The following is a 25440-nucleotide window of genomic DNA, read 5'->3' as shown; positions in this document are numbered from 1 at the left end:
TCGTGGTAACTTAGAAAGGGGCTCATTCGATTGAAAATAGAAAGGGCTGATGCCCTTTTTAATAGTCGAAAGTGGTTGGACGGGAACTAATCCCCTTCCACTCCCACCCTCCCATTTGCCCATTATGTTTAAAAACTATATGTTGCCTTAAGATTAAATCAAAATGCACTGTGATAATGCTAATTCCCAATAAGGCAACTCAGCAGTATCCCAAGAACGACTGAGGGTATTATGTTCAAACTTTCGAGACTACTTCTGCTCTTAAAATTTAACCAAATCAAAATAGTGCAAGTGTATCCAAGCTATCAAAGAAAGTAAACAGATTTTTTTGCGAATGGTACCAACTTTTCCAATTCAGGTCAACTAGAAGAGGTATGAAACTAAGTTAAACAGTACTATCTGTGTCCAGATTTTTAAAAGGGTTTATGTTGTTAAAAATTGCTGAAAATTTTTCTCCAGCATACAAATAGCAGGCCAAACTATAAAGTCTTAAGAAAAACAAAAAGATTTAAAGTATTATTTTCTTTTTCCCTGAAAAGACTATGTCAATATATAAAACAAACAGAAATTAGTTAAAAAAAACTTTCCACAAAATAAGTTTTTCAAAGAAAAGTAAAGAACTCCATTAAACCAAAAATGAACAAAAATAAAATCAAATAATCTACCAAGCTCGAAACTACCACAAATCAGCATCGATAAATAAATGAAACCCAAAACGAACAGAAATTACAATAAATAACAGAGTCAAACTCAAAACGAGCAGAAATTAACATAAGTTGGGCGCAAAACCAATATACCTTCCTAAGGCCAGAACAAAATTTGCACTTTACTGAAAAAATACAAATGAATGTGCATTGTCAGTTTAATATACATATACTGATATTTAGTAATCAAAACGTTAAAATTATTTGATTTATTAAAGTTATAGAAGTAAAAACAATTATTTTTTTCAGTGAAGTGCAAATTTTGTTCTGGCCTTGGGAAGGCATAGGGGTTTTGGCGCATTTAGTTCTTGAAGTACCCGTTCTTCAATATAAGAACACATTCTAGTAAAAGCAACATCAAATCAAAAAGTAGAACAATAAATTTCCAAGCGTCAGTCAGTAACTAGTTGTATAAAAACTAGTATCCCGTTAGGATTATATAATAAAACAAATGGACCATGCTCAAATTAACAACTATTATAAGAGTCTTTAGGGTAGCGGCTGTTTGTAATGAATTTTGGAGGCGGAGGGCTGTGGCGCATTTAGGATTTCTGTTCAAAGGGGGCTCATCAGCCAAAAGCTACCACATATCATCATCAGCCAAAGCCCCCCTTTTTTTTAGTTTATTTAGTACTCTGCTAGCTAAAAAAAAGATAAAATAATGAGTTCCATTAACCAAATTGAAGATCTCAAATCTTTCTAATCCTTGAATCAGATACAAACCAACATAAGCACTGTAAATAATTCCTACAATTTAATCCATCTGGATTTCCTTCCTAAGTCGCTAAAAAAAATCGTCAGTATCTACCTTGATAATGCAATTGAGACATGTGTGCAAGAACAGTCCTCCTGCCCGCTCCTGTCTTATTTCGGAGGCATATTTTAAGCTGCTTTAGCATGCTAAATTAACGTTGTGCAGAGGTCGTGACAACAGTGAGAAAAAATAAAGAGTGAATGCACAGTTGGAAAAAAGCAGTTGTTGCACGCATCAAAAATTTCGGAAACTTTATTGGGATGACAAGACTCGCCTATAGACCTCCATTTGGCTTGCCAGACAGTTAGCTCCGCTAAGAGGGCTAGTCTCAGAGAAACAGATCTGCCTATATTTTTGCACCTGTCACAACCTCGGCAAACACAGTATACAACAATAAAATGAGGGAAGAAAAAATGGATATAAAATACTGCAGCTCGGTGGTTAAGACATTTCATATCGAGTTCCTCCCATTGTTGCTTGAGGTATGGAGAAAAGACAAAGTCTTTGTAAAAAAAAGTGAAGTGTGAAGAGGAGAATCACCAACGCAGGCACCTTCGTGTTGAGGTGGATGTCCCAACACTTCCAGCTGCCTGGACTGCTTTTCTATAAAAAGAAGGAAAATCTGCTTCCTTTAGCTCTTTCAATACTGACTTTTGGAGATTAAGATGTTCACAGTAGGTAAGTAAATCTAAATTTTCCTTCTGCAGAGAAACAAAAGTTCCGAGCAGAATGGAACTAACTTTTTTACAAGAATCAGAGGGAAAATGAAGCTAAAGAAGGTACTGGCTGCTACTAGAGCTGGCTTTTGCCATCAGACTTGAACCGGATGTCCACAAATCTCTTCAGTACTCCAACAACAATAGAAAAAAAAAATTCAGAAGCGACAATACTATCATGCCTTTCAATCCCCCATGTCACAAAAGGAAGTTTTTATGTATGTGGCAGACCAGAAGCTAATGGCTCAGTCTATTTGTGGGAATGAGAAAGTGTCCATATAATATTTGAATTAAATCCAGTCTAGATACCTTCGCCAGGGCAGGTTTTAAAGAATGCGAAGCACAATGCATGTAAATAGCAAAGTGAGTACTGCTTTCATACCTCTGCTTGAGCACTCTTGTAAAAATTGGACTCACTACTACCTTCTTCAAAACCAATTCCAACTAGCTTGTTTATGTCTAATTCAAATTCTAAGCTGAGTCTGATAATGTACTTTGTAAACCCTATGTCAGTCGAGCCATTTATAGAGTCAAAACACAAAATAAAAACTTTCTTCTATTTGATGATCTTCATAAGAACAGACAACAAAAATAAGCCATTCTTTTGTAGTTACATCACTCATCTCATAACACTTCGCACTTTTTGCTCCAAAATAACATTGCAGACATTATCAATGATATCATTCTACGCAAGAGCAGATACATATTTCTCGTTTTTAGCAGATGATTTGAAATGCTCCCATAATTTGTGTTTCCGCAATCTATTACCAACCACAACAACCCTCTGAATACCCCATCATTTTCAACATTTTTTGTAAGATCACTTTTATTCACGAAGACCTCTCAGGGCTAGTTCACGACAGACACATATATAGCCTGGTCAATTGGTCTTAACATTTCCCGGTTTTTAATCCTTTTCTCGTGGCCATGCAAACTCAATAGCTGGTCAATTGGAATATTTTTTCCTTCTTGTATTTTGATAAACATCATAGATTTTTGTACCACAGTAACATGATACCTTCTTTCATCATGACAATTGAAGTAAACAAGAGAATCTTTAAGGTGGCTTTGAAACTAAACTTCATTATATTGGTCTCAGATTCTGGAAATAGGAAGCAGTGTTTACAGAATACACCTTTTTGTCAAGGGCTGAACAAAAAACATGAATATTTTGGAGCCTTCGAAAACGACAACGTTTTGCCACTATACCCTTGATATTCCATTGAACTATTTCAGGAAATTTGTTTAGTCCTTTCCTGGTTTCCAGTGGCTACACATACAAGTCCAACTTTCGAGCATCAAAGATCTGGTCAATACCATCAAAGGACTCCAAGCCAATATCAAGCAAGGTGATTATGGGTGCAATGACTGAGATGTCTTCTAAATGCTGATCTATTCCATAAAAAGGGTTATTAATGCTTTGGCTTAGAAGTTATTCTAATGTCTTAGGCAAGTTCACTTGGTAATTATGGGTGCAGTGACTGAGGTGTCTTCTCAATGTTAGTTTATTTCATGAAAGGGATTATTAATGCTTTGGCTTAGAAGTTATTCTAATGCCGAAGGCAAGTTCACTTGAAAAGTTAGTTCACTTGGTAATTATGGATGCAGATAATTAGGTGTCTTCTGAATGTTGGTTTATTTCATGAAGGATTATTAATGCTTGGCTTAGAAGTTATTCTAATGTCTTAGGCAAATCAACTTGGTTGGTTTAATTAACAAAATTTGAACTAAAACATTTTAATTTTTTTTTTTTTTTGATTGAAACACAAAATAGACGATATTTCAATCCTATCACCAATAGATGTTTTGCGTGGCTCTGATAATCAACAATATCCTCGTTTTTGTTCAAAATGGCCATAGACCTTTTTCGAACGCACGAGTTTGACACTTATTTTAGACCATTACCAAAAAAACCTAATTCATTTTCTTACATTTTATTAAAACTTAACTGTATTTCAGTCTTAATTTCCGAGATGGGTTTTCAATTCTTGTAACTTTCAAGGCTGCATAATATTTCTTCGTGTTCCATATTTTATTTAATTCTTACGCTAATTCTAAGAGGAGATAGGAGAATTGAACACCGTTCTCAGCCCTCATGAAAGAGGACTACTTTCAAAAAATGTACCAAGGCATCAAAAAATAGAAGAAAAAAAAACTAAGGTTGCCCAACAATCTGTTCTTCCATACCTTGAACAAACCTCTTCTCTTATTCAACAATAATTTTATGAGACATATTGTTGGTTAAAATTAGTAACAATTGTGCAAGGTGTTCTTTTTCAATTGGACTTTACAAGATCAGAAAGTTGGTAATTACAAAGCAGCATAACTCTAATTCTAGTACCCATCTCCATTTCATCCCATCTTTTGAAAAAAAAAAAAAAAAAACTCCCCTTTTAGTGTTTTGAATTTGAGGAAAGAAGACCGATTATACAATATATTTATTTCTTAAAACTACTAAGTAAATATAAGTAACTACTAAGTAAATGTACCACTTAGTTACTACTTAATAGTAAATGTACAACTAAGTTACTACTAAGTAAATGCAAAAAAAAAAAAAAATACTTCGTTGTGCAGCATAGCCTCTGTAATAGTTACAGATTTACGGCGGCCACTTAATAACTACAAAAATTTTTAAGAATTTCCTGACTTTTCTGAGGTATTAAAGAAAATTAGTATATTATTATGGTTGGATTTAAAATTAAACTATTGTGAAGGTTTTCAAGTTGGCCAACATAGTCAACAAAAATTGTAGACCGTACAATCCATACAAAACTGATTGGGACAATCAGGTGTCAAAGCAATGCTCGAATAAGTTAATCTAGTTTCCTTCGGAATATCCAATCTTTCTCCAGCATTTAAATGGATGAAAAAAGGAAAATGTTTCATAAGGTGCAATATATAAAATCATTCATTAATAATCCCTTTGACTGGAACAGTTTTGCCAGGAATGAGATTAGCCAAGTACATTCAACCTTTGCATCAACAATTGGAACAGCAGAAATCAAAGCACATAATAAGCTAGAAGCAAGGCTTTAGAAAAAATGACAAAGACCAAGTATAGTTTTGTTCCGCCATTAAGATACCTGTCAATATATATTGCGTTTTCTTCACACATCCATTCGAGTATACAACAAAAATTCAAAACAGGTGCTGAGGGCAGAAATAAATTCTTCAAAAATATCTTTGGGAATTTCGGGAGGGGGTGGCTAGGCCCCCTAAATAAGCCACTGGTTGGGGAGGGGGCTAAAAAAGGTTATTAAAACATAAAATTAATCTCATTCAAGAAAGTAACCGTAAATAGAGCCAAAATCCCTAGACCTAACTATAAAGCCACAAGATAAAAAACAACAACAACAAAAAAACAGGAGTATTAGGAGCTAATAATGGAAAAAGGGCATTGGGCTTTTCTCAGGGTTTATCTAACCAAATATACTATATCGAGTTATCATACATGCTTCATTTATATATGAAAACAAGTCCTATTGGAGCCCTAGTCTAACGTTATAAAACATAAACTTGAAGCTGCATATTCAAACATGGCCTTTCAAATCAAACATTTGTCTTAAGAAGAAAGCTAAAAGCCGTAGTTAGGAGTGGTATTTTTTAGTAGTAATCATAGTAGTAGAAATTTGAAGTACCAAGGACATTAAAATAACCCATCATGGTTCTATTAACACTTTAAAACCTCAATTTTTCAAGATGTTCTTTTAGAAGTTTCACAATTTATGTTGGTAACACATATCGCAGTATTGCAGCTGGGTGACCATGAAAATAAATATGCAAAATTCGTTAGTTATTAAACTTGACAACACTTTTTGTCTAAAAATTCAAACAACAATCTCTTGATTCCAAAACACAACACCTTCAAAGAAAAAAAAATGCCTTCTCAAACCGTTTGTTGATTTTTTTTTTTGTTTAGCTTTTGCTAGATTTTCACTCAGTTCTTTTGTTTTAATTTGTCCCTCCCCTACTGCAAAAAAAAAAAAAAAAAAAAAAAAAAAAAAAAAAAAAAAGCAGCATAACTGGACACAGATGTCTTTTCATTATAAAATTGCCATCAATGATTTTCCTTATTATTTAAGATGCATATGGTTAGGTAAGTTTCCACTGAACTAATCTGAACAATCAAATTTAATTTTTATTGTCTGTGGTACTTTGACAAACCAACAGCACCATGTTCAAGAATTTCACTGTCCTTAGCCCTTCAAAGGGATAAGAACTGCGCCATTATAGGAGACTTGAGGCTTATCAAGGAGGCACACTTGAGCCTCTTTAAAGAGGCGCCATCACAATGTGATGTGATGGGTCATCACATTGTGATGACCCATCACAATGTTAAGCGATTTCCGGTCCTAGCGGTCGCAGAGCGACGGCGGTGATCGCATTTTGTAGCCTAAGCTCAAACTAAGAAACATGCAAAATTTCACTCCCTCCGACATTTTCTTCATGGGAGAAAGTGGGCCGGAAGTTTCGACCGGTCCACCACAGCCCCCCTTTAACGTTGTCCGATCGGGCTGAAATTAAAAGGATAAGGTTTCCGAGGACCTGAGACCTTATCCTCACAAGTTTCAGCTCAATCCCACCACTCATCCCTTGCTTTCCAAAAACCAAATATAGCCACTTAATGTTAATCAAATTATTTTTTTTTATCAGCCACGCCTACAGTCCACAGTTGGCAACGGATCCAGGTGAATGAGGACTCATTCGAAGCTGAATTCGACCTGTTAGGGCCTTTTGATATTTTCAGACCGAAAAAATTATCCCTCGAATTTACATTTACGAAAAATCTCGTTTTCCCATAAGAGCCCATGTTAACTTTTGAAATTCCTAAAAGCATAGTATTATTAAATTAGATCAAAATAGTCCTCTTAACCTGACAAAACCGACTGCAAGCTTCCAAACATTCCAGCTCTTTCCCAGAAGTTTTTTTTTGTCGAAAAACGAAAATCTTACTTTGTATTTCCGTGCATCGAAAATGGATTGCAGAGACTAAAAATAATTTAACAAGAGACTCTGATAGTACAGTGTTCACTATTCCTGTCTGTCATGCGGAAGACCCGGGTTCGATTCCCCGTCAGAGTAAATTTTTTATATATTGAATTTAAAGTAGTATCTCTTAAATTTAAAGTTTAAAAAAGAAACTCAGTTTCTTTTTAAATCCAATCTATTAAATCCTTCGGCTCAACAGGCGTCTCCAGAAGAATATCACAGTCGGCCTTCAGCTTACAGGTAAGTCTCCACTGCTTTGATAACATGGCGTATACCCGCATGCTCAAAGAAAAGTTGAAAAAAGAAAATCTTACTGTGCATTTGAATTGAGCATTCAGGAATTAAAAGCCTTAACACAAGAATCTTCAAAAGCGGGGGGTTTGGGGGCGGTAACCCCCAACTTTAACTCCTGGCATGATCAGCTAACAGTTAGTCAAGCAATAATACGTATGTACTAAACTGTACAAAAACGTGCAGAAATTATTTGAAAAAAACTACGTTTTCTAAAGAGTTAAAGAGGCTGAGTCACAAGTTCGAACCTTAAAACGTACAGGGATTGAGGTACGTTTGGGGGGCTGCCGCCCCCCACAACCCCCGCTTTTTCCCTTGCAAAGAAATGCTTTGCAACACGAACGAAGTCGCTCGAATTTTTTACCGTAAGAACATCCTATTGCATCTCTTTGATTAGAAACAATACTGAGCCTGTTTGCTGGATTTTTTACAAGAGATTTTTCCCTATCCGATAAAAGGATATAATGTGATGAACTTAACAATTTTGAACAGAAAAAACAGGGAACCGAAGAATGGATCAGCATAAACAAGCTGTTTAGGTTCAGTCTCATCTATTTTTCCATCATACATAATCACACTGAATACATAACTATACCTGACACAGACAAGTTCGTAGTTATAACTGTAACAGACTGAGTTGTCATTGCCAAATTCTCTGAAGATTTAAAAAAATGCCATTGTAACAGTTTCATTTGTGTTTGTACGACCAACTGATTGCAGGCTGTACGTTTTAAGGTTCGAACTTGTGACTCAGCCTCTTTAACTCTTTAGAAAACGTAGTTTTTTTCAAATAATTCATGGATGTAAACATCTTCATTCCAATTGCTTTTCTGTGGCTAACTTTACAAGAATAAACATAAAAGTATAGTCCAAGATACAATCATTTACCCCAAGGCTTACCTGAAACATCGATCATATTTGCTTCTTTCAACAGACTAAAGGAGTCTTTTTGTTATACAGTCCAGAGCAGGTACATTATTTGCCAAGCAATGTTACTGTTTATTTTACAGCGTTGAGATAAAATGGAGGCATTGTGGTAGATATTTTAGTCTCTAGTACTGACAGGGTATAAAAATTTATTTCCAACTGCTTGTTCCTGGCTTGATACATGAGTTTCATTGAAAATACAAAGAAAATATTGCACAAGAAGCATTATATACTTTAAGGCTTATCTAAAATAGTAGTCACATTTGCTTCTTTCAACAACAGCGGACAAAAAGTAGTTTATTACCTGATACACAATCAACGACAACAAGTGCACCATCTGTAACTCGAAGTGCAGCAGTAACTTCTGATGAGAAATCTACATGACCTGGAGAGTCAATCAAGTTGATCAAGAAACCTTTTGCTCCTATCTCTCTCTGTGTCTCTTGAGTAATGAATACTGTGTCTTTATCCTCAAGTTCAAAATACATGCTGATGGCAGTTGATTTGATGGTAATACATCTTTCTTGTTCATCTTTACGGGTGTCAGTAAATCGAGTTTCGCCTGCCTTTGAGCCAGCTATGATACCAGCCTTGCCCACAAGAGAATCAGTCAGGGTTGATTTTCCATGATCTACATGGGCAATGACAGACATGTTGCGGATATTCCGCTTATGGTCCATCATGCCCCTGATCTCATCAACTGTAAAATTCACCTAAAAATAGAAGAAAAATGAAAATTGCATGTAACCCGATTTTTTCTGTTAGTACTAATTTATTTTATTACTATCATTTGTCAATAAAGGAGGGAAGATTTCTAATAATAGGTCCAAAAGAAAAAACTTATTAAAATTAAAGAAAAGCAGCCTAAATTTTCCCATTTACATTTCAGATATCACTGAAAATAAATTCTACTACAATTTATACCAAGAATCATCCCCCTAAATAATCTAGAGAATGGTAATTAAATATACATCCAATAAAGAATTTGACCCCTACCCCCAAATGGACCAACTTTGGGTGAGGAGTAGGAAGCAACATCTTGACAATGCTACTTTCATAAATCTGTCTTTAGATTGAAACCAGTTAGAACATGTTGGCATAAAATAAGTAAAAGAAACTGAATAAAATGCCCCCCCCCCCGCCACAAGAGAAAAAAACCTATCAAAGTTAACTCAACTTTGTCATTAGGTAGTATTTAGTAAGAGATGGTATTTTTTTACAATTAGTTATTTGTCATGTTATTACAAATACTGTAACTAGATGGTACTACCAAGTATTAAACATATAACACAACATACAAATTACTTCATATACTATTAAGCAGGCAATTATTGTTTACCAAAATATTGCAAAGGCAAATGAATTAGGAGGCAAGAAACTAAAATAGTACTCAAACGAATTACTTTTTGAACAGTTTGTGGTAACAAACTGTAAGTAAGGAGCAACCCGCCTCAATAGTAACCGAAACTAAAAAAACGGAATTCTGATACCAATAGAGACATCAAAAGAATAAGATTTCTATGCTGATTTCAAATATATAAGTTTTACCAAGTTTAGTCTTACGCCTCAAAATTTATGCGAGAAAAGTTACCACAGAAAATTTGCTTAATTTTCAAAAAAAGGGGGAAAAACACCCCAAACATCATAGAGTCGTAATGAACATAACACAACCATATTAAGCATATCAGAGAAGCCTTTTATAGATGTTTCAAGCTCCTATCTGCAAAAATGTGGAATTTTGTTTTTTTTTTACAGAAGAAAGATCACAGATGAAGGTATACATTTTTTTTTTGCTTCTCCAGGGGTGATCATATCAATCCAGTAGTCCTAGAATATCGCAAGAAGGCTCATTCAAAGGGAAATTATAAGTTCTAGAGCAGTTTTTAAGTGACCAAAAAAATTGGAGGGCAACTTGGCTCCCTCCCACACTCATTTTTTTCCCCGAAGTCACCCAATCAAAATTTAGAGATAGTCATTTTGTTCAGCATAGTCGGAAATCTAATTAATATGTCTTTGGGGATGACTTAATCCCCCACAGTTCCCTGGGGAAGGCCTGCAAGTTATAAACTTTGCCCATTGTTTACATATAGTATTGGTTATTGGGAAGTACACAGCCGTTTTCAGGAGGATTTTTTTTCTGTTGGGGTGTCAGAGTCGGAGTAGGGGTTATGGGAGAGGATGTTTACATGGAGGATGTTTCCTTGGGGGAAGGAATATTTCTATGAAGATTCCTTTCCCAGCATTATTTAAAAAACGATCCGAAATTAAATAAAAAAAACAAGTTTTTTTCAACTGAAAGTAAGGAGCAACATTAAAACTTAAAACGAACAGAAATTATTACGTATATGAAGGGGTTCACCCCCTAGTCAATACCTCGCTCTTTACACTAAAGCATTTTAGTACTTTCAAAAGAGCTATCTATTCTAATAAACTGGCCTTTGTGATTCAGGGGTTGGTGATTTGAACAAAATTCGAAGTTTAGCGTAAAGAGCAAGGAATTGACAAGGGGTCAAACTCCCTAATATATGTAATAAAAATATACCAATATAGAAATTCGTTACGTAAGTTAATTCGTAAGTTACGTCAGAACAAAATTTCGAGAAAGCTATTTCGCCAAAAAAAGGAAAATTAATATGCGAATTTTGTTTTAATTATTCATGTACGGTAAGCCAAAATCAAAGGTGCGTTAATTCAAAAACGTTCAAAAATTAAATTTAAAAAAACGAGTTTTTTTAGCTGAAAGCAAGGAGCAACATTAAAACTTAAAACAAACAGAAATTATTTCGTATATGAAAGGGGCTGGCCCCTCCTCAACGCCTCGCACTTTATGCTAAAGTTTGACTCTGTCTCACAACTTTATTTTTTTATACAATAAAAAACTTTAGCACAAAGAGCAAGACGTTGAGGGGACAGTCCCTTTCATATACGGAATAATTTCAGTTTGTTTCAAGTTTTAATGTCGCTCCTTACTTTCAGTTAAAAAAACTTGTTTTTTATTATTTAATCACTTTAAGAGGCTAAGTTCATCTATAGCACCAAAATAGGCAGTACATAAAAAATGTTTTGTTGAGCCTACAGAGATTATGCAACTATCCTAAGAACTGAACCTTGGGTGGCCAAATTGTATAAAGAAATTTTTAGTTTTTTACAAGACAAACAAGAAAATGGTAGTTTTGTATGGGGAATATTCCCTAGGGAACTAGAGATTCTCTGGAATCCACGAATGGAGTTCTATTCATTACTTTCCCTTCAACTTCTCAATTTTATGTAGAGAATTTTCTGAAAATCATATATGAAATTATTTCTCACAATTCTGCATGTACAGTGTTAGAAGGAGTATTGTCCAGGGGAGCTTTCCAACAGGGAAGGAATTGCCATAGGAAGAAATTTCCATGGGTAGGGAGGATTTCCGGGAGATATTTTCCATAGAGAAGAAAATTTCTTCCAGGAAATTTTTTCCATAAGAGGGGCAGGGATTTTTAGCAAGGAATGAAATGTATAGCCAACACGAGCCTTTTCAAGGACTGTATAAAAATCACCCCTAAGAGGTGGGGGTGATTTGCTACAGAAAGAAATTTTGAGCAGGGAAATTTTCTCATCTTTTTTACAGAATTGGGATAGAACATCAAACTTTAACATACAAACAGAGAAATGAGGAAGGGAATGCCCCTATGTCATTAATGGTTTGGTTACTTGTATGATATACCCACTATTGCTCAAGTTGTTCATGCACTGACACACTGTAAATTGGTTTCTTTCACCTTAGCCTGAGAAAAGACAAAGAGAAGTGACAGAATAGTTGGAAAATATTTAGTTAGGGCTATATATTTCCATATTAGGGGAGGCGGGGTAAAAGTATTTGGACAGTGTAAAGTTAGAAAACAATTCTTACTTTGTAATATACAACTTAATTGTAGCTAACTCATTTTGCATGTAGACCCACTATACTTTACCCCCCCCCCTAATGTGCAAATATATTGCCGAAATTTGTTTCTTTAGTATTTTATTTTTATCATACAGGTACCATGTTTTTTTCAATTTAATACTTTAAAGATTCACTGAATTCATTTTAAGTTTTATTGCAGTAAAATGCTATATTATGCCAAAAATATTTATATCCCTTATATTTTTGGCATATCAAAATTAACATTAAGCTCCTAGATGAAAATCTTATCTCGAAGGACTGTGTCACTTAAAATCACCAAATTTGGTAAAGATATGGTAATATTACAGCATCAAAAATATGAATGATTTATACACATATACTAAAAACAGATGTATATTGTAACAAATTAAAAACTTTCTACAAAAAATACACTTATAATCTCAAATTGTAAATAAGATTATACCCTTACAAATAACAGGTCAATAGGGACAAATCCTTCAATTAGGCAGAGAAAACAATAAACAAAATCACTAAGTCAAGGTTTAAGACATACTTTTTAAACCTAGAAAAGATAGAAACTTAGAACAGTGGTTCTTCTATCTGTGAGAGAAATCTGACAAAAGTTAAGAAGATGTAATATTAGTAGAGGACAGTGGGACACAAATTAGTGTTGGTACAAACACTTCAAACTAATTCCTTGGAAATTTAATTTTCCACTTTTTAAACACAAGTGTGCTAAAATCAAGAAAAATGCTATGTCTTTCATGAAAATTCTTTTTTTTATTATTGACAAAATAAAACTATGTGGCTTGGGCATTACTTCCCAAAAATGCTCTTGAGAAAATTAAATATTGCATAGATTTGTTTACCAGCACAAATGGTAGAGGTGGGGAGCATCCTGAGTGCTGTCAGGAAATTTACCAGGAAGGCAGAGGAATGTTTTACCACAACTTGTTGTTGTTGTAGATGCTTAAACAGAAATACTGAGTTGTATATCAATTTTTATAGAATACAGTTTCTAGTACTGAAGGCAATCCTTGATAAAATTTTCAATCAATAGAAACAAAGTCCTTTTAGACAGAAAACACTTTCCATTGCATAGTCATTGAGCCATGACAGTCACATGATGTCATGGTATCACATAGATAATAATACATATTAATTACCCAGTAGTTCTTTTGAAAGTCACATTTTAAACCAGCCTGATCACCTTTGGTGACATAAACTGGGCACTAAAACTTTTAATTTTGATTCACATGAGCCCACTCCTGATGTTCTAGAACCATATGTTTGGTACAATCACCCATGGAGAAAAAAACATCAATAATCTTTGACCTGAAAAAAAAACACAACACTCCAGATTTTTGGAGATACAAGCTTGAAACCTAGACACTACGGTTCTAGGGTATACTGAATTTAATGCTGTAGTTTTTCATAACATGAATTGAGTTTTAGAGAAGTTTTTCCCCTTGTTGAAAATCAGACAAATTTCCTCAGAATTATAGCTTATGACAGATAAAATTAAACTTGATGAAATTAATTTATTTAAAATCAGCAAAATAATCTCAATCTTTTGTTGTATTAATTTTCATCAAAATTCTTTTTCCAGAGTTTTGGTTACTATTGCCCTATTTGCATCATTTTTTTAATAAGGGGCAGAACATTAGGATTACATCAGAGGTGAGCCTAACTAAGGATTTAGAAGTAAAAGCAAAGCAGCAATAAAGCAGAACAACAGCACTGCATCAGAGGTAGCTTTACAAAGCCTAGAAGATGAAATACCTTTCGCTGATATTTTGCTTGGGTAAGATTATACCACTGATTTTTACAAGTTGTCCTACATATAATAAAATGTTTAAATGTTTGGACCAACTAGTGCCTCCTTCAAGTCAATACTTGACAAAGAATGGAACAACAAGCCATGAAATATAAATTCATCTCTCTCAGCTGCCAACTAATGCAACATCACTGGGCCCATATCACAGTGACATTCCAAATTACCATCATTGACACAGAGTAGAACAGAGTAGCTCCAAAGTGCAAATTAAGGTATTGGATCTACAGTCCAACTTTGGGCTTGTGAAGGTATTTCCAAATTTCTATTGTTGCCTCTTCCCTAATTGGATCTTCTCTGCTACCTAGTGAGGTCTTGTACTACAGGAATGTTTCATCATGCTCAAGTCTCACTTGAGAAAATTGTTTGATTTTGACTCTCTAAGAACAGTCTTACAGCTTTGGTATGCTTCCTGATTTTTTCAATCAGATTGCACAGGTCTTCAAAGTTCAGAATATCTCTATTTTGAAGCCTGGGCTCTATGGATCCATGAACAGAGTCTACAGCCACATGGATGTGACCCTCAGTAGCGTATCCAGGGGGGGCCGAGCGCCCCCCCCCCGAAATTTCTTTTCTTCTTTTTTTTAAGTGCCAATATAGTAAGTTCAAAAATATTCACGCTTTTAAGTTATTTGCAACACCTGTTCTTTTTTTCATTTCTTGTTAAATGGCTATCCATTTCTCCAGCAAGCTTGTATCATTATTCTATCATCAAACGTGCAATCGCCTCCTGTAATCAAACAAGATTTCAAGGAATTTTTTTCATTATTTAACCCCCGCAGCTATAAGCACTAGCTTCTCTGCAATGAATGAATTGCAATAAGGAATTGGACTAAGAGGCGATAGTTCATTCAAAGTTTCAAACACTGCTATAATTCCAGTGTAAGCTAAGCATTGAAACGGAAAGTCACGTGAGAGGAAAGAAAGAAAATTACCTTAAATTGCATGTCCAGCAAGATAAGGTGGTGTTGAGCCTCCTGTAGAAATCTTGCTGGTGGTGCTTCAAGGTTATGATTTGACATCCCAGTTCAGCCTCCATTCGGTGTTGGCCCAGTCTTTATCAACTCCTTTCTTGAAGGCATCTAGAGTTTTAGATTGGATGGTGGCTTCGGATAGGCTGTTCCAGAGTGGGACGGAACGGACTGAGAAGAACTGTTGGCGCTCTTGCTTCATGCAACACAGGGCCTGCAGCTTCTTGGTGTGTCCTCTTGTGGTAGTTGAGAAGGACAGGGAAAAGACATGACTTAATAGGTCATTTTCTAGCAACTGACGAGTTACTATTACATCTCTTTTCTTATGGTATACTAAGGTAAGGAGTTTGAGTAAGGTGAGATGTTCCTTGTAAGATTTGTCTTGGAATGCAGAGATATACTTAGTTGCTCTTCTTTGGACACTCTCAAGTACTTTCACATCCATCTTATAGTATGGAGAGGCTAGGGTCATGCCAAATTCCAGGTGAGGACGGACCATGGCTTTGTACAGTTTCATAATCACTTCTGACTTCCTGGTGGTAAATTTTCTCATTATGAGGCCAAGGGCTTGGTTTGCTTTTGCAACTCGAGATCGTGTGTGGCAGTGAAACTTCAGCTCATTGTCAACAATAACCGCCAGGTCCTTCTCCTCACTGACTGTCTCAAGCTGGGCCTCTCCTATGTGATATGCAAGTTTTGGATTATTCCGTCCAAGATGTAGAACTTTGCATTTTAAGGCATTGAACTGTAGACACCAATCCGATGACCATCTACATAGTCTGTCCAGATCTTCTTGCATAGTTGACAGATTTAGGTTATTCTGGGCCAGTCCTAGGAGCTTGCAGTTGTCAGCATATAGCATCAAAGGATTCTTCAGGTTTGTTGTACAGTTACTTATATACATCCTGACAAGCCTAATTAGTTCTTGTAGTCAGATACTAATATGAAACTTGTGCTTTACTTGAAGAGCGGTTTCTTGGGTTTTCTGTTTGCGGAAATCTCACTGGCTCTGCAGTAGCAGAACAAATCATCAGCGGATGCATTGCACTTGGCTTAAAAATGGAGAAATTTATGGGGGTTGGTTTTGATGGGGCCAGCAACATGTCAGGCTGCTATTCTGGTGCACAGGCAGAAATTAGGAAAATAAAAATCTGCATGTGATCTACACCCACTGTGCATTGCACAGCTTAAATTTGGCTTTATATAAAACTAGTAGGGTAGGACTTGTTAGGTCAACCTTTGCTACTATACAGCAGATTATATCATTTTTTATCATCTTCACCAAAAAGAACAAATATGTTTGTAGAAGCAGTTGCTGTCATTTGTCCCAATAGTCCTGTGAGGAAGCTTGTGAAGTTGTGGAAAACGAGATGGGTGGAGCATCATGATTGCATTTTAGTCTTCTTCTTCCTCTACTAGATTTTCTCCTTCTTTCCTTTTCTTGTTAATTAATTAAAAAAAACTTTCCCACCAAATAAGTTTTTCAAAGAAAAGTAAAGAACCCTATTAAACCAAAAATGAGTAAAAATAAAATAATCAACCAAGTGGGAAACTACCACAAATCAGCATCAATAAATAACTTTTAAAGGATGTCTTTGTATTGTGCGATTATTTCCGTACTTGAGGAAATAGTTGGTAGCATACAGTGCAATACGGAAGTTATTTCAAAAGCGAATGCATTGGTTTCAGCAGCAACCAAACTTAGTTTTATGTTCATGATGGCTATGCTAGACTTTGTAAGTGCCATAATGCTCTGTCTCTAAGGTGCTGTAAGCCGAAGATTTAGACTTAGTTGAGTGCTGTCAGCCTATTAAGCTATGTTCTGATACTTTACTGCAGTCAAAACAAAATAATTTTGAAACAATTTTTCAGAAAGCCTACAAGCTTGCACAAGAGTTAAATGTGGCTCTGGCTGTTTCAAGGTCTATCCGCCAAAAGTCCATCAACAAAAATGAGTCCATCAAGGTTTTTTATTGTGAGTCATTGTTCAAACCCTACTTTGCTTCACTTATTGAAGAACTTGATCAAAGATTTTTGCGCCATCAGGAGGCATCTTTCAAAATCGGAAGGCTTTCGCCAGGGAACAGCAAGTCATTAAATATTAATGAATTTGTGAATGCTGTTGCTGTTTACGAGGGATTTCACGGGGGTAGATGTGCGCTAAAATGTGAGTTAGTCCTTTGGAAACAGAAGTGGCTCAGAATGTCTGGAAACCATCAACTGTTGCTTTGACTCTTGCATCATGCAGTGCAAAATTTTTCCCATGCATTCAAAGGCTTTTGACAATTTTTCAGACATTAACAGTGACTACCGCTTCTGCTGAGAGGAGCTTTAGCTGTCTTAAGCAATTCAAAACCTATCTGTAGAGCTCAACGGGTGAGAAGCGTCTGAATGGACTAGCTCACATGACCCTGAACCACAATATCCAGGTTGATGCTGACCAAGTTTTTGATCAATTTGCAGCCAAAAAAGATTTGCAGCCAAAAAAGACCAGTGGCTGTTACTGTGAGAGGTTAGGTTGTCTTTCATTGCTCGTTTCTCTAAGTGCAGTTGATTCTGTGTTTTAAACTTTAATTGTGCTTCATCCTCTGTAAACAATGTTAATATCAATACATTTCTTGCTTTCATGGCTGCTATATTAGGTAGACTGAGGCCCCCACCTCTCCGAAACCAAATTCTGGGCAATTGTCTTTGATATAATATTATTTTTTACTTATTAGGTTCTCTAAAACAAGGGTCCCATAGGCAAATATAAGGAATAATGCACTTCTTTTTTTTATATTTTCTAAATTCTGCCACTTTGTGGCAGTTCCAAAACATCTGCTCGCCCAAAATAGAAACTCTCACTGCTTCTAACTTTTTTTTTAATTCTGACTTTGTTGGCAAAATTTCGTCATCCATTCTCAAACAAAAACAGTATACAACTAGAAATACTCATGACAAGTATGTACTTTGCATTTCTTTACCTAGCTACCCCCCCTCCATACTCCCCGCCTGAAACCTTGCACTATAATAGATAATTTTCTTGCTCACATGACTGCTATAAAAAGGTACTGACAGGCCCCCCCTGAAATAAAATCCTGGATATGCCACTGGTGAACCTTCACTAAATATCTAATGACATTTTGGTCAGGACAACCTTCTAAATTCACAAGCATCATGACTCTTTGTAAAGCACCCAGTTTTATTCTGTGCACCTTACCAGCATGGAACTGCAAAAAATTGCTTCACATCACAGTTCATCCTGACAAACTTGTGACAGAAGCTACCAATATCAGGAGCATCACATCCTTCCAAAGCCTCATTCCACAAGACATAATTGGGATTTGCCTTTTAGCTTCAAATGGGGTGAAAGTTTCATTAAAACAGACAAGGCACAACAAAAAGGCTTCTTTTTCTGCTATGCATGATTGACAACAAAAGTATCATCAATATATCAATAGTATAAGCCTGGGTACTTTTCATTTAGCTGGTACCCACATCATATATTGTAGGGAAGATGCTAAAGGAAACTAGTCAAACAGATATTTGTCAATAGAGAATTGGATTGCAAACTGTAGTTTGTCACTGCATTTACAATATTTAAACTATTGTTTTTGGGGGGTTTTAAAGGTACCTAGGTTTGTTTAGGTTACGTATTTAATATATGCTATGCTTTACCCCACACCTTCTAATGTCCAAATATATTGCCCAAATTTGTTTCTAAACTACTATATTTTCATCATATTTTATTTCATTAGTATTAAGCAAACTTGACTTCTCATGTGGGTACCAGCTATAGAAAAGTACCTAAGCCTGTCTCCATTGTGCTTTGGTCTTTTTTAATTTTTTGTCTCACAACCTCAACTAGAGCTCTGTATTTTGCAGTCTTCCTTTTCTGCACTGGATGCATGATTTTGCTTAACCTTGTCAAAAACAAAATATCACAGCTGTCACTCCAAGGTAAACAGAGGGGTATATACAGAGCTGTGATGCAGCTAAAGAGTCCAAAGGTTGAACCTCTTTTGTCATCTATGCTTGAATAGAAGCATATATGTCAGATCCATGTTTTTACTTGAAGAATCCAAGTAGTGGATTGTACAAGGGTATTCTTACATATACCATGGAATGTATCTCTGAGCTGAATTCAGTGGTATATCTAACTTTTAAAGTTATTTTTTCATTTACATGTGCATTTTTTTTTCTATGGACAGCTGTGTAGCTTCCAATATTTTAATCTTAGTTTGCAGACTTATCTTCTGATTCCTCTAAAAAAATGTCACCTGTGAAAAGAAAAACCCTGGGCCTTGGCTATTCTACTGTCAACATTTTACTCTAAACTTATTCCTAGCCTTAGCAACTTAGTTTTCTTAACATTAATTTCAAACCTATTCTAGCACCTAGAACTCACAAAACATCTAAAAGTTCATCCATTTTGCTCAAACTTTTATCTGAGAGCTTAAACCATAAGCATACTCTAAGTCCAGAAAAATTTGATTCATGAATGGTAATTATGATTTTTCTTTGTCTTAAGAGTAAAATGTTTAAAAACTTATTGAAAGAGGAACAAACCCCTCAAAAATAACATCATTTTTGTGGGGTTTTAGACTCTTTCTAAAATATTCTATAAATGTATTTTCTTGAAAGCATTTTAGTATTAAGACTAAGGAAAATAATGATTATCATTCCTGAGTCAACTGCACATAGTTTTTTCTTAATAGATAATTATGTTTTAAATCTTTTGACAATTATGGACCATTTAACCTTATGGGACCCCATTAAGAGCTCAGAATGGAATTTGTCCCAGAAACGATTTTTGAACTATGCAAGAGCATAAAAAAGGTACCAAGTGATAGATTCACTTTCATCCTAGCTAAATTACATTGATAACTGCAAATTTACCTAGCCAAGACTCCACACCAAATATCTATAGGCCATCTTCTTGAATGAGAACTTGCTGAATAGATTGAAGAATAAAAACAAGGATATCTATTCTTCTTTTGGACATTGAAAACTAGGGTCAGCTCTCTTCTAGACATTAAGGCATTGATTGGTCTGCTGGTATTTCCAAAGAATTGGAGATATTTTTTTTCGTTTTTCATATGTGCTGAGATAGGTGAGATGTGGGGATTCTAGATTCTTGATAATTTTGAATGAGGTATGATGACTATCTACCATAATGTTACTACTAGTACTCTTGAGGTGGTCAGAAATTGGTAGAACTGTGAGTTGGAACTGAAGCATTAGGATCTTTGATTATTGGTTTATTTTCTACTGTAGACAAAAAGGCATAACAAAGATATTAAGCCAGAGCATTAAAGACCAAAGGGGTTGGGGTGAAGTTTGATGGTTCACCTTAAAGAATAATATTAGCAAGTATTATAGAATGTTTTAAAGTAGTTTTCAGAGCTTAATAGTATTTCCTTTTAGTGGGTGGGACTGCAACAATGATAAACTGATTAATGCAATGGGGGGGGGGGTTATTGGTCCACCTTAAAGAATAATGTTAGGCAGTATTTTTGAATGTTCTCAACTAGTTTTAGAGTTTTTTAATGTTTCCTTCTGGAGAGTGGAAATGCAGGGAAATTTGCACATATCTGCATAATTTAGCCAAGAATAAAGGGAATACTTCCCCTACCTCAACTAACTACCTTAATTAACACTTAGGAGCAAATCAAAATGCTTTCTTTTATGCTCTTTTACAATTCAATATTCACTTCTTTGACAATTTCCATTTTGAGCCCTTAAACAGGTCTAAACAGCCAAATAAACCAAAAGTTTCAAAATTTGTCTATAAAATGTTGGTTGGTTTGATTGGTTAAAATTCATTTGTGGCCAAAATGATTATTATGTTTGGAAAGAGCATAAAAAAGACATTGAATGCAATGTTTACTTTACTTGTAATTCAATAACACTATATAAAGATAATATAACAGTAAGTTCACCACACATGATTTCTGATTCTTCATTCTCAGTGCATACCAACAGCTCCTCCCACTTACTCTTTCATTAGTGAGTTAGTAATGTTAGTATGTGTTTATCAGTCACTGAAAAATGGCTTGAAATTGTATTATTTGTACTTGCAAAAGCAGAAAGAAACTTGGTGAGCCGGTGAAGTGGTTTACAACTGTCCCATCCCACAGGTATGACTTAATTTATATACAAATTATGACTTAATCTATTATTTATATACAGTGGACTTAGCTGACTGGCCTATGTAGGATTTCTAAAAAGGGGGTGGGGGGTTGATGAAATTTGTGAAAAGAAGGAAATTTCTAGTGTTAACTTCTAATCAATACTGCAACAGGGAAATAGCCAAAATTTCATAGTGGAGAGGGATCCAAAAGGTGTTGGAAGTATTTGAAATTTTCCACAAAATTGTTTACCACAAAGGGGCAACCTAACAGTTTTAGCACAGATTATCTATTAGGTTTCACAATAGTCTGTGGTTTTAAATAGTAAAATTGTGCCATGGAGCATCAAAACTTCAGCTGCAAGTCTACATTCATGCCCACCATGTAATTTTCCTTTGAGAAAAAATTGATAAAACTTTGGAACTGAAATATCAATGCAAAGCGCCAAATTTCATAATCAAATGTCATCATGTTATGGCATTGTTCAAATAAAACTTATTTTTAACTTGATTTTTGTTGTAAATTCATTCTTTGTTTTTCTTTCTATTCTTAAACCAATGTTATATATACCTTTTGCATTATTACAGCCCACTGTAAATACATTTATATGAATTTATATGTAGTGTTACAGCCATACCAATTATTCTCCTTTCCTTTTTGAGTCTTTAATAATAATTTCTGGTTGTTTTGAGTTTGAGTTATTGTAGGCTTCTATTTCTACTGATCTTAAGTTTAATATGGCCCTTACTTTTCTTTAAAAAAAACTATCTTTTTTGTAGTAGCCTATATATATATATATATATATATATATATATATATATATATATATATATATATATAAAAACAGCTCCTCTCATTTGATCTGCCATCAGCAGTCCAATTACCCTGGAACACATATTTTGGCAAACTTTCTCAAAATGCCTTTGAAACCAACTTGAGACTTCAAAACCTACTTGTAATTCCTAAAAACATCTGAACTAATTTCATATTTATATATATATATATATATATATATATATATATATATATATATATATATATATATATATATATATATATATTTATTTTGACACATACAAACAGCTCCTCTCATTTGATCTGCCATCAGTGGTCTAATTACCCTGGAACATGTATTTGCAGAAACTTTCTCAAAATGCCTTTGAAACCAACTCAAGACTTTGAAACCTATATGCAATTCCTAATAAGATTGCACTACTAATTACCAATTTTCATATATGTATTGGAATAAATTAATTTTAAATTAGTTTCTTAAAAATTTAGTGTTACAACATTGAAGCCAAGTTTTGTATTCAAGAGAAATCTGATTTGTTCTACCCTTGAAAAGATCTGATGTTGCTTATGATTTTACATTCTCAGGAGCACTTGCACCTTGGTCTGGGTTTTATAATGGGTGAGATAGGGAATGTGCATACTGTCTATTATTTATACACAGTGGTCAATAATATGAGCTGCAAAAAGTACACTGGTGGAATTGTCATAATTGAACTCTAAATAAGACACTTACAGGCCCAACCTTGAAAAACAAGGAGAATAACTTTTTAGCATGGGTAGTATCACTGCTCTTCATACCTTTTTACAAAAGGGTTGTTTCATGCCTTGTTCAAAAGCTATTTTTTTTACATCTGGGCTAATTTGTCAGCATTTGAGGTTTCATCAGGGGTTAAAAATGGATTTTTCCCTAGAGGCAAGGCCATTACTGAATTTGGAAAGTACAGAATAAAAAGCATCAAGTGATCTATTCACTTTCTTTCTAGCTAAATTTCTTGAATGTGCATAAAATTACTGAATGCAGAACTACTACCAAAAACAACCTCAAAAGGAACACATTTATTTGCCAAAAAGAAAAGAAAATCATGTTAGCTTGGGAAATAGTATGTTTAAAATCAAAACCTTTCTTAAAGATGAAACTTTCAGGGATGGGTCTACAGGCTAAAGTATGTCACAGGAAGGTATTTTGAAGTGCCTACCTCCACTCCTTCTTCCTCTAGAGGGTCCTGAAATTTGCCTACATGACAGGTGTATTTCAATACCTATTAAAATTATGACAGAACAATATTTCACCTTAATTTTCAGTTATCATTTTCTTTTTCTCTGGCTTTAGTTCTGAAAATGCAATTCCTGTGATTTGAGTAGAATTTTAAGCCATATCAATGTATTTTTTTCAAAATTTAGGAAAGGTATTTGCATATCTTTAAAACTTTATAAATTGGGATTGATCAAAGTTGTGAAGCTGGAAAAAAAATTTGTTGTACTTCATTTAAGCAGAAGAACTATTTTGCAAGGTTTCACTTTAATAGCACACATATTTTTAGAGGTTATCAAAGGTCAGGACCCTCTAGACAGAGGAGGAAGGGAGGTAGGTACTTCCAAATACCTTCCCAGGACATACTTTAACCTTTAGACCCATCCCTGAAAGTTTCATTTTCCTAACCTAACCCCTTTCCAAGATAGTCAAAAGGGTCAATATCTATGAAATCATATTATTGAGTTAGGACTAAAGTGAATACACCATTTGATGCCTTTTTTTATGCTGATTATGAATATAATAACCATTTCTATCAGAAATGAGTTTCAGCCCCCCTATATAGGCTAATTCAGGGTTAGGTTAGGTATAGCCTATATAGGGGGGGGGGCTGAAATTCATTTCTGATAGAAATTCTTATTATATTTTTAATCAGCATAAAAAAAGGCATTGACTGGTGAATTCACTTTATTCCTAACTGAATAATATGATTTCGTAGATATTGACCATCAAAAGTAGCTTAAGTAGAATTTTACCCACTTTATAACACAAATTGTTTAAAGGTCATAAAAATTCACTGCCCTCTAAAGGGAAGAGTGGAGGTAAGTACTTCAAACACCTTCCAAGGACATAATTTAGTAGACCAATCCCTTAAAGTTTCATTTTCCTGGCCTAACCCCCCTCAAAGCCTAGCAAAAATAGCTATAATAGAATTTTATAGACTGGGAAATTCTACCACTTTATCAACCCTAGAGCAGAAAAGATACAAGCTTGGGGATACCTTAAGAGATAAAATATACTACTGGCCTACTACTAGCAACTTGCAACAGCAGCAAACCACCTGAGGCAAACACAGCTATGCACACTCCTCCATCCCACTCTATTCAAAGCGTCGCTCTTTACATCCTCTTGGGAATTTACCAATTTCTCTTTCTTTATGACAATTGGCTTAGACTAGGGAAAGATTTATAGGCTACTGGAATGGACTATTTTAGGAATACTGGTAGTCTAGGTATTAGTATACAGGTATATCATATCAAAATACACTTACATCATTTATAAGAGAACTTCACTTTACTTTAACCCCAATCCCCCTAATGTGCAAATAGATAGCCTAAACAAATGTTTCAGAGGCTTTTTCTAATTTCTTGTTAAACAATATTGATTCAATCCTGGCTAATAAGTTGAAACAAAAGAATGATTAATACCAAAATACATGGTGAGCACATATATGAGTAAAGCTTATACACTAAAGGGAGGGAGGGTAAAGCAAAGTGCTTTTACAATCAATCTTAGTTGGTATTTTTGATTTGTAAAGTTGTTTAGTATTTCCTTATCAACAGCCCAAAATGCTCACTGATACCATAGCCTAGATCAGGGGCTGTTTAGCAAAAAAAAAATTCGAGAAGTTATGTAATATTCCTAGGCTAAGATCTATTCCTTACGCAGAGGAATTTCTTGACTAGAAAGGTTTCAGGGCGTTAATAGAAGCCCCAGTAAAAAAAAAAGGCAAGATGTACAGGATTGTAGACTAGGCTGAAAGTGATATCTTAAATAGGTTAAATCAGAAAAAGCTGAGCAGGACGCTTAGCGACACACTGATATTGCAATACTCCCTTTGGACATTTTCTTAAGTCTTAGTAAGTCGTTAAACAAATATTAGTTAAGTCATTGATGAACTTACCATTTTGATGGATTTGGATAACTTTTTATCCTAAATTTTTTCGGGAAGATCTTCAACCCGCAGAAATAAAGTGATGTGTAACGGCGAAAGTTGCTGTTGTGCTCTCATTATCTTTTGCAAGAAATACTAGAATACCGTTATGCTTCTAGATAGCGCTGTTTAAGTTACCTTAAACAAAATAATCATTATGTAATTATTTTCAGTTTTAAAACAACAGCAAAGTATATTGTATTGAAAAGATGATTCTCTTTTATCTGAATCTTAAAGATTGAGCTACCTAGCAAGCTAAAACAATGCTGCTAGAATTT

At 34.8% G+C, this 25440-nt stretch overlaps 1 protein-coding gene across 1 annotated transcript in view; it reads right to left on the bottom strand.

Moving 5' to 3' along the window:
• The window catches only part of eEF2 (eukaryotic translation elongation factor 2), an 80556-nt gene extending 55323 nt beyond the window's left edge, over positions 1–25233 (bottom strand). Inside the window, exons 1-2 of the mRNA XM_089086701.1 lie at positions 25133–25233; positions 8686–9094 (exon numbers count right to left, since the gene is read on the bottom strand). Of these exons, the coding sequence (XP_088942827.1) occupies positions 8686–9094; positions 25133–25135 (412 nt within the window). The 5' untranslated portion in view covers positions 25136–25233. The remainder of the gene's footprint in view (positions 1–8685; positions 9095–25132) is intronic.
• Between the last annotated feature and the right edge of the window lie 207 nt (positions 25234–25440).

The sequence above is a fragment of the Artemia sp. Qi Xiang Cuo genome, chromosome 3 (genome assembly GCF_049724085.1).
Source record: "Artemia sp. Qi Xiang Cuo chromosome 3, ASM4972408v1, whole genome shotgun sequence".
Taxonomy (NCBI): Eukaryota; Metazoa; Arthropoda; class Branchiopoda; order Anostraca; family Artemiidae; genus Artemia; species Artemia sp. Qi Xiang Cuo.
This window is presented reverse-complemented; position numbering and strand designations above follow the sequence as displayed.